Raw genomic sequence first — 15,553 nt, 5'->3', positions numbered from 1 at the left:
AGTCTCCATCAAAGAAGAAACCTGACAGCTTTTTATCAAAGTTTCACTGCAGTTGGTCAAAATCTGTTGTCAGTCACATCAGTGTAATCCCTGAGTAACTCAACCAAAGAGAGAATGTGAGCAATTTAACTTATTCTGGATCTAGCAAGTACCTAGTGAAAAGCATAAAAATGGTGAAAGTTAAACACTGACAGTTCATCCAACAGAAAACCAGGTGGTCAAGCAGCAGGCTTTCACAACAGGAGGGATGCACATGATGGGAAGAAATAGTGGGAAGAGTTGACAAAAGTAGATTAGAGTTTCTTTTTGAGAAACTTCAACACCTATTAATCATAGAATGTATGATACATAGAGCTAAGAGTTTAACTCAGCTGTTATAAGGTGATTAAAACATAGTTCTTTCTTCGGGATTATTTTATTGCTTACCTTAAAAAAAATATTTGGAGACAATTCTATTGCAAAATGCAAAAATTCATTTGTTTAGCAGTATAGTTTTTCTACTGTTTCCCAGCTGAAATTGACAAGATGCTGCTTCATCCCAAGAGGAAGACATCCAAAATATCTCCTTCCTCATAATTCTGTAACATCACAAGTTGCATTTTTACAGTCTGTTGCTTTTTACAGCAACAGGCATGCAAATCTTTCTCATGCTCATCCTCAGAGCTTGAAATAGCAGTTGGCACAAGTCTGGAAGATGGTGAGTCAGATATACTAATGCTATGAGATTTCCATTTGTTTTGATTTCTTACTGGTGGGTGGTATTACGTTCTTATTTATATGTAATTACACTCTATCTGTAACACAGTTTATTAGAAATTACCAGCAGGCATTGTCCATCACTATTTGTGGAGTTAAATCTTCACCCATTCACTGACTCAGCACTGGGAGCTAGAAATGCTTCTCCTTTATATCCCAGATTCATACTCCAGAGGAAAACAAACAAACAAACAAAACACAATCCATGCTAAGGCCAGCTATACAGGAACAATGGCCTGTTTAACTCTTACCTTCGAACTGGCTGTGCAATTTTACTTCTGGGTATGCCGCTCCCATTGATGGCCAGCGAGGGTCTTGGAAGAGCACTGCGCCCCACAATCCCTTGACTAGCAGTCTTGTTTGGCATTGGGATCCCAGTGTTAGAATATAGCTGTAAATTGTTGGACACTGGAATGCTACTGCCTTGTACAGTTGGGCTTACATAGGCAGTAGCTTTGAGAGGCTGCCTGACAGATACTGGAAAATGTCCCACACTGTGAACTCTGTGCTGAAGCTGTCCTGGTGATGGAACTGTTAGGAGAGGTAGAAAGGAGGTAGGAGGTAGAAAGGTACAAGGTCAGTACCCAACAAATGAGGCCAGATAATAATGTGCATCTCTATACAAATCTAATTACAGTTAAACACATCATTATGCAATTAACTTGCTAATTATAAACTACTGAAGAACCCCCTGCATCCAACCTGCACCAAACTAAAATATCCTGTTTCATCCCCACACCAAACAAAAATACCACCCTTATTTATCCTTCTTTCTCCCCTCAAAGAGGTTCTGTTTTCCATTAAAAACACACTAATTCCACCTATGCAATTAGAGCCTTAAAACTGCTGAAGCTCTGAGTTAATTACTTTTAGATTGTTCAGATTTTTGTAAGGTTGCTTGTAATAACCATATCTTGTTTAATGCTTATTACATTAAAGCATTACAAAACATCACAAGCTTTATTTATATAAAAACAATCAAAAGGCTATAAAAAGGTCCCAAACATAACAAGATATTCCAAAGCTGATGCTATGTAAACTATCATTTTAAATCAATGCTACACTTTCCAGAAGCTTTATATATAGATTCTCTACACAATTCTGCCCTCTGGTGTACATCAGACACACATCTATTCCAGAGTCCACATATCAAAAGCAAACTGTAAAAAGCCTAAAGCACATAAGCCAACTATTGCACACAGGCCAATCCTTTTTCAGCTCTTTGAAAAAGGACATCCTAAGTACATTTAAAGATACAGTTGAAGAAACAGATACATGAATCAATTAAATATGACTGGCAATACATGTATATTGCTAAGGAAACCTTATCATAACACACCTCCTTAAAAAAAAAATGCTGCCACTTATTTTTATGTTCTTCAGAAAGGTCATTTCAGAAGAATTGTGTTTTACACACACATTTACATACAAAAACACACAGAGAAACATGTATTTTTAAAGTAGTAAGTAAAATTAAACTCTCAGCACACTACCATTCAAGTTACATGTGGTATCCTGAACAACTATTTCCAATCTCCTATTAGAAAAGGACAAAAATAAAACAAACTAAATCCAGCACTATGGTATACTATCAAGAAAAGATTCAATTTAATCTTTTTGAAGAAAAAAAAACCTCTGCTCAGATTTGAAGGAAAGAGGAACAGGTTTTGCCAACTTCTCCCTCCAAAACCTCATAGGAAATGGGAGGCAAAAATTCAATTCCTTCTCCTCCCTGCATCATATGAAATCCACTTTTTCCATTTCCCATCAGAGTATCTCAATAATCATGCTAGAAAAGAATGTCTTTTTGACATTCTATGTTCATAATTCCACATCCAATAGATCAATACTGCACCCCTGCCAGCTGGAAGTCAATTAAATTAAACTAGAGACATTTTAATTCATCCACTCAACAAGTATGATATACTTGAGGATATAATTCTCCAGTTACCACATTTGCATGGAACAGAGTGGCTCAAATTCAACAGGAGAGAGGTCATGTATTTTGAGATGGTATTTATACAGTGTACTGTATAATACAGCACTGTGTAAACTACTAAGAAAAGCAATGTTTTAAATTCTAGTATCAAAGCTGAAAAACTAAGCTTATATGAATTAATTGCATTATTGGTTCTTCTATATTACTACCACTAATAATAATTATTATTGTAATTTTAGTTGAAAGGTTGACAAAAATGAGTGGGCAAAGAAAATAAAGGTAGTGTTGACACTCAATACTGCATAACAAGATGGGCTATATGTTGCCTTCCAAACTAGCAGCTTTAAAATCCTGAGCTATATTAAAATCCAGTGTAAAAGGAACACAGCCTGATTTAATTTTTCATAAAGCACGGACATAAACTTTACCACTCTATTGATCCCTTGCACACTGCCAAAGAACACAGGTACTTACTACATGACTGCATCCTTGAAATCCCATTACTTGCTCCATGTAGATTGGAATCAAAGCTCTGACTGTTCCTCACAGTGACTGGAGAACTAGCAAAGCCAGAAGCATTGTTAATGGCAGGAGTACTTGGCATCCGAGCTAGGTTCGGCATGCTTCTTCGGAGTTTATCTGAAGCAAAAGAGCACAACATCCATAGTCATGTCAGAATTTGCAACAAACACAAGAAGCCTCTGAAAAAAAATCTGTAAAAAAATCAAAATTAAAACCGAATTCATTCAACACAAAGAAGGGTTTTGCTCCATAGGAAGAATAGGAATACATAATTGACAGCCTACCAATTGAACCCTTCTGACTATTGTAATACCACAATTATTCACAAGTAATTTATAAAACATCGATAGGCAATGCATTTTAGGGATAACAAAGATCTAAACACTATAGTGTAATAATAAGGATGATTTTCATGTAAACGTGTAAAATAGGTCAGATGAATCATGCCCTAAATGTGCCTATTTCTTTGCAGTGAATACAGAGGCGTCAGTGACAGTCAGAATATCTACATTGTGGATGTCTAAAGACAGGTGAGATGAATCCATCATAAGTGACTAAGTCTTGCTTTCAGGTGCCAATGAGATGCTAAAAAAAATTCTATTCAGTACCTAACCTTATTAGCATGTTAGGTTTCTGCAGGAGGCCATGCACAAAACCTGCTAAGTCGTGATGCTGTCAGTTGCTTGGAGACCTGGGTTGACATCAGGATTTTCAAATCTGGTGGGTCTCCCTCCTATCCCACTTGTGGTGTCTGATTTGGTGGGCATTTTCAGAGCAGGCCTGTAGGATAAGGTCCTGCATAAAAAGAAAGCTGGAAATGAGATACCTGGGGGCAGGCTTAACAGCTAACTTAAGTGTCTAAGAGACTGGAAGTCTGAACTGCCTCCTGTGATGTGACAGACTTCAGTAAAGCACCAGTGCGTGGAAATAACAGGTCATTCATTAAATCTTGTTTGATAATAACACTAATATTGGCCTCAAACGTTATGCTGCTGCTGACATGGCTACATTTCCTGTGGTACCATTCTCAGTGCAGTCCACCAGCTCATGTCCCTTCAGCAGGTTCCAATGCATGGTACAGATCTGTCTTCAGTTCTTACACTGCAACAGAAAGCAAGGGTGTGCTTTTCCTGTAAAACGTATCTGTGACTTCTCTCTTCAATTGCAAGCAGGGCATTTTGAGATTACAGTTTTGGATTTATGCACAGAAATAACACTTATATCACACATGGCTTGGAATTGCTGTTTTGGGTTGACCTCTTAACCCACACAGGGCAAGTTCAATTCACAGAAACAACAGATTGACTTAGGAGTCTCTGTTAATCAGTTCACATAAATATATAACCTATTTAGCACTATCATGAGCTCCTCTAATCCTTAAAGCTGATAACAATTGAGAGTAATAAGAAGTGACAGTATAGTTCTATCTATACAGTGTATTAGTAGTCACTAACAGTAACTTGAGTACATATGATGCCTATGTACCTTCAGTGAACTAAGTCACATCACAAGGCTACAAGCTGTTAGCTGTTCTTATGACTGGTCCTCATGATAAGAACTGATACAGGATTCTGAAAATATTCAAAACATCTTTGCATTTCAAAGGTTCAGCATTTCTAATATCCTCATATCCCAACTCCCAATTAGTAGTGCCTACCTGCCCTTGTTGGTCTTCCCTTCCATCCCAACTAAGGTTGACTTGAATATGTAGTCTAACACAGAAAACCATTGCTATCTAGGAAATAGTTTACATAGCCTTATTCATATTATTGAAATCAAACAGTAAGTGTGGGAGGTAAATCTGGGAGGTGTTCAGTGCAAGCAAAGGGAATTCAAGGTTAGAGTTCCCAGAAACTAGAGCATAGCTAATTCGCAATAAATCTTTCCCAATATGAAATAGAATTGGAAGAACCTCTCTAAAGGGTAACTCTTCATCAAAGAGTTAGACGTGTTATGCTTCTGTGGCTCATCACTGACACCGGCAAACTGAAACTGTCAGTGGTATAGCAACAACCATTAGCAAAGGGATTACTATTGTGATTCAGGTAAGTATTCATATAATTGGTATAGTAATAACACAACTGTTATCAGGCTTCCAAAACCATCCTGGGGATGTGAACAATGGCATCCACATAGCTACTGTGTGCTCCTATTTCTGAAATATTCATGATTTTGCAAACTGGAAAGGGAACTGCCCAGAGCTGCAGAAATTTCATGAACATGAGACGTCTGTAACTACTGTTTATTTTGAAGACCAGGCCAACCCTTTAAACTCATAGGCCATGAAATCCTAGGCTAAAATTACAGCACTTGGCAAAAAATCATTTGAGCAGTAGGATGGTGGTAGGGTAGATAACACTTCATAAAATAGATTTTTGTCTAGTACTATCCATGTATCACACAGTATAAGCCAAACTCCTTGGAATCTACATGCTTTTCCACTCTGGGACTGCATCAGCCACAACAGGAATAATCTGTGCCTAGAACTGTCCAGTGGATGCAGCTATAGTAGGAAAAAAAATGTATAGAAGTAGCTTGGATTTCCTCTGTGTCAAGGGTGGCCATTTCTTTTGCCTTCTGTTCATGTGTCCCTTCTTGTTCCAGCAGTCTGCTCTGCTGATGATTCAGTCCTTGGGCAGCAAATTCCTGCTGCACCTGCAAATTTTCATCCATCAAACATCTGCATTACTTCTTTGATGATTCCTTTTGTCTGCTGAGATAAATGGCCCTGAAAAGCAATGAAAATAGCAGGTCAATGTTATGTTTAAGGAAAACCCAGAAATGCTCATCTCGATAGTATTCTGCAGCTTTCATTTCCTTGGATGATGCATTCTCTTTCATCTCTTTCTTGAAGTTTGTTCTGTCACCCGTTCCCCTCCTAAGAACAGTGGAGAGTCTTACAGATGTTTTCAGTGAAAAACTGTCTTCTGTGAGCGTGGTATACAGAAGTAGACAATGGGAGATATGTGATTTTAATATTATTTCAGGCCACAGAGACATGACTAGATATGAACTTGCTGGAAATCTATGAGAAGAAAAAAAAAATATTTCACTAAGCCGCGTTCCCTTTTTAGAGCTCTTTGCTCTTCTAAGACTGATGAGAAAATTAACAGAGAGAAGGAGAGAAGCAGTAGAGCTGCGGTAAGTTCATTCTGTTAGGGACATGTGGCTTCTAACACCAGCGAGGAATTCCACAGCACCTGTGCCTTCCACAGTATCAACAGCTATTGTGATCCACTACTGAGTCTCATTTAAAATTTGGGCTGAGATAACCATGATGTTTAAGTAGGATGCAGCCATACAAGGCAACACAGATGTATCTTTGCCTTCCCCAGCCTGTTTTGAGATGTATTAGCATGACCTACAGACACTGTATTACTGAAATTTTTGAAACGTGAAGTACAAAATGCAACAATAGGTCATGCAACAAAAGTAATAATCAGTTTCTGGTTATTACCACCTTCTCAGAGTAGTTCATGCGTATACACACGTGCTTGTCACTTCATGAGTATTCTTTAGGTGGCATGCATTGTCCATGTTTCTCATATCTGCAGCAGAATGATCCACAAAAAATCTCCTGTTGCATGTTTATGCATCCTCCTCCGTGTGGCATCCACACTGAACTGCACGTTGCCTACAGCACAGGAAAAACTAGGAATTATGAAACAGAGGTCCTCTGCCCTCACCTGAAAGTGTCCATGAAAAGACCTCCCCGTAGCATAGATCATAGTTACTACAGCAAAGAAACTGGTCAAAAAGCAGGCAAAAATGTCCCTTATCTTGTGAAATAATCTATGAAATTACAGTAAAGACAGCAGTTTGCCTCTTACCCAGTTGCTTCAGTTCTGATTTGTCCAAGAACTTCCTCCCCAAATGCCATTTTTTCTCTGAAGTCAGCCAGGGATCTGCAGTCCAACATCTTTCCGGTAGGAAAACACAACAGGCAGCACCTCCCTGTTGTCTTCTGGTTCCAGCTCTGTTGGTGGCCTCCCACGTTTCACTATTTCTCTCCTTCCACTGACCAAACACTATTAGCTGAAGATTAACATCCATGCTGCATGCAGTCAGGCTTTGTACTTGGAGCAAAGCTGCACCACAAGAGGTAAGATCTTGGTGGGCTGCCAAACTGGGAGTTCTGATCTTTGGGTTTCCTACAGAGGCTCTTGAAAAATATTATCTTCTCTCTGCCAAAACAGCTTCATCCACTGTGCTTCATCAACTAAAGCACTTCTAGCAGCCCATGATTATGAATAAATGTCTCTCAATTGTGATTCCCTCAGATCTCACAGAAGTGGCCCAGAGTCTGAGGGAACAGTTTCGAGAACAGATATTTCCTAGAATACTAGGAAATATAAAAATGTTGCCAATGCAACAGGTCCTTATGCCATGTCAGACTGAAATATCCAAATGGTATATATAAACCTGTCAGTGATTTCTAGAATTGGAGAAAGGTGTTAGCAGACAGCAAGAAAACAAAACCTAAAATGAACTATGGGAATACCTAGTGGAGGACTACAAATGGATGGCCAGCAGCTTGCAGATTGATTATTCTGTATCCACTCTGTAAAACTGGCAGGTTATCAGCATAAGTGTTTTGAAAAAAGGATCATTGGACATATATTTAATAGGAGTAACTAGCCCAGATTTAAAAACACCAAACTGAGGTTAATTTGGACATTTAATGACTATTGACAGGAACAAGACTAAGCTCAAGTAGAGGTTATGTTGGGTCTATAGTGAAGTGTCTTAAAATATATTTATTCATTGATTGTTTTTTTCATTTAGGTGTTGCTGACATTTTATTTGAACAGATTCACATGACCGACCAAAAGTGCACTATAGTTAAGGAATATGACACAATGAATCATAATTATTTTGTCTCAGAGAAATCAATATCACTGTTTAAGCTACATTAGCAGTTTCTTTCACATATTTAAATCCTCCACATAAACCCTGCAAATTCAACCCCACTTTATCTGTACCCAATGCACAAAGAAATTAAGGGAAAAAAAATAAAAGGAAAAAGTCTGTGGTTATCTATTATTAAATATTATGTTCTATATTATTTAGATAGTCAGAATTTGTTCTGAAATCCTAAAAAAAAAAAAAAAAAAAAAAAAAGCACTTAATTAAAACTTCACCTTAAGGGATATGTACTGTTAATTTCTCTTCCTCATCTTCAAAGACCTGAGATAGTATATACATTACATATATTATGCTTATAATATTTATAAATTATGCTTGTAACATCCTAAGTACACCAGGGTCTAGTTAAAGATCTATGGAATCATCTGTGGTGTAAAAACACAAATACAGATTGAGAATTAAAAATAAGTCTTTCAGTTAAGCAAGAGACACCATTCTTCATTATTGAAAATATTTATATTTTGCTATGATGAGCACTTCGATTTTAATCAGACTTATTACTTCATGCTGGCATGTGTCTCCCTCCAAAGATCCCTAAAGCATATTAAAGATTTTTCCATTACCCTTCCATGACTTTTCTCCACTGTTTACTATTCTCAGTAAAACTTCAGGGATGACTGAGAAAGTTGTTTTTTTTTTTTTTTCTCCTTTTCTTTAATAGTCTGCTAAAATTTCTTACTGATTTCTCTCTTCCTTACAGAACTTAAAGAGAGGCTAAGAGCAGAAAAGCATTCAGTAAATCAGTAAGAACAGGCCTGAATTTAAGAAGAGATTGGACTGTGCACTTAGTCACATGGTCTGAACTTTTGGGTAGACCTGTGCGGTGTCAAGAGTTGGACTTGATGATCCTTAAGGGTCCCTTCCAACTCAGGATATTCTATGATTCTATGATTTTCTCACCCCTCCAAACACACAAATCAATGTCAGTCTATACTGAACTGGTATCTAAACACAGACCTACTTATTGACCCTAAAATGCTGCTGTTCTATGGAAGGAAGGAAGGAAGGAAGGAAGGAAGGAAGGAAGGAAGGAAGGAAGGAAGGAAGGAAGGAAGGAAGGAAGGAAGGAAGGAAGGAAGGAAGGAAGGAAGGAAGGAAGGAAGGAAGGAAGGAAGGAAGGAAGGAAGGAAGGAAGGAAGGAAGGAAGGAAGGAAGGGCAGCTGAACTGGGCACTGCATTCACATGTGGGCACCTACATCCCAGCATAGGTGTCTCCATCAGCAAGGCAGATCCCATCCAATACATGCATATGGACACACAAAATGCATCCTAGGAATAAAACATTCCTTACTCATCCCTTAAAAAGTTCAAAATCATTTACAGCAATGAATCAGAAGTCTTATCTGCTCAAACCTTTGCAAGCTCAGTTATGGGAAATGGCAAGGAGGAGCAGCCACCTCAGTCCCCAGAAGGCACGCATGTCTGCACAATCACTGTGACTGTCAGCCTCTGTTTGCTGACAGCTTGTTCCCCTTGCCCTTTCCTTCAGGCCAGCATTAAACTCCTCTCAGCCTTGTCAAAACAACCCTGTTACTGGGGTGACAGTTAGGGGACTATCTTCCCAGCCACTGGGAACCTGGCTATGGCATTTGAGTGCTTGCTGGGATGTTCCCTGTCTAGGTAAACTTTAAACATTTTATCTTTCCCATTTGTTTTCTTGAAGGCACTTCTTAATCCAGTTTCATATGAAGAAATATATTAAAACTACTCAATATGCACACAAGAGTATACTCTTAAAAAAGTATTGAAATTTTCCAAGTTTATCACACCTTCAGTATATTTTTCACAATACAGGTAGTACAGGTCTAAAGTTAGAATAAGTATCTCAACTAGCATACCATACCAAACAAACTTCACTAAGGGCAGGTAGAACAGTACCTCCAATACTGTTTGTTCTTACAGGCAAAAAAAATTTACTCCAGCTAAACACATAGACAATTCTGGGGGAGGCAGTGCCAAAGTTGAAATGGCATATATTGAAAGGAGTGACAGTTTAGCCTCTCCATCCATCACACACACCCTTTCTCATCTGCCTTGGTAAAGTGTAACAGTCTGAAACATTGTCCATCATATTGAGGTTCAGACAAATTCTTATTGTGCAGTCTATCTCAATTCCAGCCTGTAGGAGTTCTTGAAAGACATTGTTGCCAAGATGATGAGAAGTGTGAATGAGAAGATACTGTCATAATACTCAGACATCTTTGATACAGAAAAAAAAAGTAAATAAATACTCCTTGTCTGCCTATAAAACACAGCCAATGTAAAACATTTCTCATGATCAGCATTTTCTATTTCTGTTGATCACTGCTGCATGAGTCATAGGGTGAAGGTGAAGAAGCTAAAGAGATAATTCTCCTCTAAAGATAGTGGTACAGTCTATTACAGGATTGTCTGTCATGCCAGCAAACAAGTAACTGGAGCCATACATGTTGATTTCCTAAGCAACACCAACCACATGACCCATCACCTCGAGATTTTTGAGAAAAAAAGACAACCAGGTGATAAAATTGGTGGCATTTTACATTTACATATTTTCTAGTTAATAGTAAGAATTTTGTTATTTTTAGTGTGCTGCGAATATTTTTTGGGATTTCCATGTGGGAATCCAATGCCTAAGTTCTATTGACATGAACATGAAAAAATCATTGAAAAAGGCTTTGGAAACCATACAGAGATTGCAGCACAACATCCTGCCCACATTACTGAATCAAAAATGTCCCATAGCCTTCCTCTCTCTCTCCCAAACAGATTTTCTGAAAGCAGTTCACCGTTGTTCCATTCTTGTACCTCACTGTCGAGAAAAATAACATTGGAATGAATGTGGTACATATGCTGTACTGACAAAAGCCCACATCGCTGTACTCTACATTAACCTTAGCCTTCTTTATATGCTGCCACTTGTCGATTATACTTTCATGCTGTGTCTTACTTTCAATGCCAGTGCTCTTGGCACCAACCTGTCATGCCTGATTTGTCAGGAAAGTAACATGCATACCTGTAGCACTCTATAAATAGGAACTGTTTCGAACAACACATTTATTTTCTTGCCCAAGGCTGAGCTGTAACCTGTAATGTTACAAACAAGACCTTGACTGAAAACTGACAGTCTTAAATTAGCTTGGGGACTGAAGGAACAGCAAAGTAAGACACAGCAGGAGGAAGAAAATTGTGATCATAGTAAGGAATGAAAGGAAGGTAACAGCAACAATGGAAGGAAACTTAATTCTTGAATAAGTACTGAGAGGAAAAAAAAAAGTCAGAGACTCTGAAACACATCTCTAATGCAGTGCAAAAAGCAGTAAGGGCTCAGGGTAGTTTGGAAGTGACTTTATCTTATACTACTTCAACAGACCACCCTACCAGATTTGGAACAAGAGCATTCACCCTTGTCACAAGCACTCATTATGCATTCACAGCAAAGCTACATTAATGGAAAAGTTAGGAAGTAAGAAAGAGAATGTAGTTAGAAATGAAATGTCTTGTAAATATTTCGTATTTTGATGGATCTATGATGGCCATACATAGGTCAAGCACAAAAACCTAATCAGGTTTTCCAGCTAACCAGAAGATGCCTAGAAGATGCTCTTTTTCCTTTTTCTTCTTTCTCCACTTGTGCTCATACAATTTTACAGAACATTTTAATGCTGACTAAAGTACTTTCATGACTGAGTCACGGATTACATTTGGCAGCAAATTACCTAACAATAACACTCCTCTAATAACAAAAAGTCACAATCATTTGCACAGACTTAAAGTGGTTGTTGCAATTAATGGAATGACCTAGTAGTCATAAACTAAACACTTGACACTCGATTTTCCCAACGTGATCCTTAAAACTGGCAGTTTGAACAGAGAGGCACAAGGAAAAGACTTTCTTGGAAAAGCATGCAACCCACCTCCATTAATCCTATTTGGTTGCTGCTCTGGTGTTTGGGCTTGAGGAGAATAGTAGGGCTGCTGATAAGTACTTGAAGGGAAGTGCTGGGAAGTTGGGCTTCTCCTGCAGTCCCGAATACTGGAGAAAGTCTGTGAATGTGGGATTCCTCTCTGGAATGGGGAGCAGCGGGTGAGGCGTGGTTGTGGAGGTGGGAGGTGGTCAAACTCTTCCTCGTCTTCAAGGCTATAGCGATCATATTCCTGGTCGCTGCATGTCCCCTTCTTTCCTGAGTGCAGTGATACACTCGAACTGTGTCTTGATACTGATGCTGAAGTTGAAGCATAATCTTGTCTAAGGCCTGTAAATTCCAAGAAGAGGATGACTTGGCTTCTGCTAAGGGATCAGCTCTTAACATACACTTCAATCCTGCAGACTCAGCAAGTAAGCAGACATAATTTTACAGCAAGAACTGGATTGGCAATGTGACCAAGCTGAAGATCTGCTGTAGGATTCATCAGATCTCTTTCAGTGTCTCATTTCAGGTATCTGAGCCTGAATGACTTCCCTTGAGATTTCTTTTTAATATGTTTGTTGTTTGCTTGTTTGTTTTTTTTTTTTTTTTTAAAGAAAAAATAAATACAGTCATCTCCAAAATGCAATATGTGTGAGTTAGATGTGTTAGCTGCTTCTCTTAAAATAACATGAACTGCCCTCAGGGGGTGCCTATTTATTTCTCTACCAGTGAGAAGACTACATGAGTATCAAGTATTTAACTTCTAAACACCCTAAATCGGAGGAGAATTCAACATTCACCCAATTAGTTTTCCAAATCACTATTATACTTTTATATTCCTGCAATAAAAATGCTAGCAATTACATTTCCTAAACATATAAGCCATGAAAATATTCCAGCTCTCCAACCTCTCTGAACCAGAGAATTCCTGCTACCACCCAAACTCACATAAAAGGGTTGGAGGTAGGTAGCACCGTGGTATTTTAGACACGTGCATTTTACCACATTCTTCTCAAAATGTCAGTTGTTGAAAACTATCCCATTATTAGCACTGCCCCAGAAGAGCAAGTTTGCTCCAGGTTAAGTGTGGGGGAAGTATCCCTCTCAGCCCTCCCACATCCTCTTTTTCCTGACTGCACAGCAGCCAGCCCTGGAAGGCATCGCCTTTCCAGCAGCTGAGTAATTCTGTGAATAGCTGGGAATAACAACTTCCTTAAATTTACAAAAAACTCTCAGCCTTAACAGATGTCTTTGTTACCATAATGGAAATTACTTAATATGCTTGTTTTTCCCTCTTGAGTGAGAGTTTCTATTCATGCAAGCAAAGGTGCATGCATAAACATTCACATGAAATGCTACCACTTTCTGCAGTGGACAACAACCATCATTCAAAGATTGTGTACAAATTGCTACGACAAGAATGAGATACAACAACACTGGAAATAGATTAGAAGAAAAAATGTATTTTTTTTGAGTTTACCTATGACCTGATTTCTTAGAGAGCTAAGTACCTGAAGTCTTTTTTAAACTTAACTCTGAAGGAGGATAGCACAGATGCCATTTAAGTAACACATTCCTTCATATGTTTGATAGTCATAAATATACATATATATTTAAATTCTGATCACTTTCACGTAATATCAGAAATTTTCCAAGCCATGACAATACACATTCACTAGTTGAGAATTCAGCTCCCTTGGAAAGTTTCACACTTGCTGATTTTTTCTGCTGAATGTAACTAGTGCTACCAGACTTACAGCAAGTTCAATTGCTGACAAGTCTGGTTGGTCCGGCCACATTGGATCTCTTAATTTCTTGCTCACATTTTATCTTCATTTAACGTAGTCAGATATTATTTTGCACTGTCCTTCAGTCATCATCTCTGAACTTCCTTTGTTTTTAATAACATTATTTCCTCTTTTATGTATTACTTGTCACTCATAGAAAGTAAGAAAGATACTGTCTGTTGTCTGAATGGATTCTAAGTCAAATAGTCTTTAATAAAATAATTTTCCATAAATTATTATCAAGCCAGAATATAATGTCAAAAAAGCCCATGGGCTCAGATTTGTGCATAATCACAAGTCTTACACCAAGATGTCAAATTCCTATACCTCAAAATTAAGAATTTAAAGTATCAAAATTAATTTGAGAATTAATAAAAACAAAGTAGGGGCAAAAAAAAGTCCATGAGAACTGCTTATATTTTTATTTTCTCACGACATTTATGCATGAAAAAATGCTTTAGCATCTCCCTTCCCCCTCATATAAAATAATTTAAATAGCATGGTAAGACATTTAAAACAGCTAACTAAAAATGTGCTCAAGGGGTATGGAGCTACCAGTTGGGATCCAGCAATACATAAGAATCATGTTTTGAAATATCCAGTATCCTTAACATGAACCCAACAATGTTGACACCTTGTGCTTCCAGGTGAAAAATTTTTCCACCTGCCACTGAAGAGGTGACTCCTTTTAAGAAAGGTCCAATTGACTGAGACCAGGCAGGAGCAGTTCTGACTGTTGTGGGTGATCTTCCTCTAATTATTCTGAAAAACAGTTAAGAAAAAAGCCACCTACTCTCCTCCTGTAGACGAGCCATGATCTGAACGTCGGTGAGGTCCTGCAGTTTGTATCCCATGGAGATGGAGTCATCCTCCAGCTCTGAGGTGCTCAGCTCACTGTCTATTGATGACTGTGGGCTCAAAGGGGAACTTCTAGAAATGTAACCTATGTAAAAAGAACAGATAATCTTTAGTTTGTGAATATGTCTGGCCATTTCTCATTCATGACTAACTTCCCTTTATGTTACAGTAGCTTAAAATATTTAAATATATAACAGATGAAAACCTTCAGAAGTATAGTGCAACCGACTAACAATTAACAAAGGGACTTGATACTCATAAGAAGTATAGTAACAGATCACGAATCCCTCTGCTTGTTCCCAAAAGAGTCCTACAGAGCCCAGACAATGAATAATTTACTGAGTTCAGTTCTGATAGCTCAGACTAGATAGTGTACTCTAAAACTATCTGCATTTGAATCCTTACGAGACTCTGGTTCTCCCTGTTTTGTTCTGAAAACTGAGTGCATATGTGCCTCCAACTTCTGCTCAGTACTCAGATTCCTTATTCTAGCAATTTACCTGTTTTTCTTTAAATTGTTTATTATCATCAGAGAAATAAGTTATTATAAAAATTAAGACTGAAAAATGATGCAACAACAAAGAGAAAACAATGCCTCCTTCACAGAGGTAACTTTCAGAGAGGGCTCTTGATTCTACTTTTTCCTGCATAGTTGTAAAAGTATAAACTAAATTGCAATTAGTTGAACGAGCTAGTTTTTGCCCAACTTTAGAGATAATTTTTGCAAATAAAATGCAGTTTACTTCTTAATATCCTTTGGACCACCAAAGACTCACTGCCTACAGGATAATAACCACTGTGATGAAGGCTCTTAACCTGTGCTTATATCACAGATGTGTTTGCGTCCTCTAGCACAGCATCCACTAAAATTCATC

General features: G+C 38.1%; 1 protein-coding gene across 2 annotated transcripts in view; it reads right to left on the bottom strand.

Moving 5' to 3' along the window:
• The window catches only part of SLAIN1 (SLAIN motif family member 1), a 49,542-nt gene that overhangs the window by 4,911 nt on the left and 29,078 nt on the right, over positions 1–15,553 (bottom strand). For both annotated transcript variants that reach the window (XM_068676738.1, XM_068676732.1), the window contains 4 exons: positions 14,614–14,763; positions 12,040–12,378; positions 3,170–3,334; positions 1,008–1,287 (listed from right to left, as the gene is read on the bottom strand). In XM_068676738.1, the coding sequence (XP_068532839.1) occupies positions 1,008–1,287; positions 3,170–3,334; positions 12,040–12,378; positions 14,614–14,763 (934 nt within the window). The remainder of the gene's footprint in view (positions 1–1,007; positions 1,288–3,169; positions 3,335–12,039; positions 12,379–14,613; positions 14,764–15,553) is intronic.

This window comes from Anas acuta, chromosome 1, assembly GCF_963932015.1.
Source record: "Anas acuta chromosome 1, bAnaAcu1.1, whole genome shotgun sequence".
NCBI classification, from domain to species: Eukaryota; Metazoa; Chordata; class Aves; order Anseriformes; family Anatidae; genus Anas; species Anas acuta.
The sequence above is the reverse complement of the archived record's forward strand: the minus strand, read 5'-3'. Positions and strand labels throughout refer to the sequence as shown.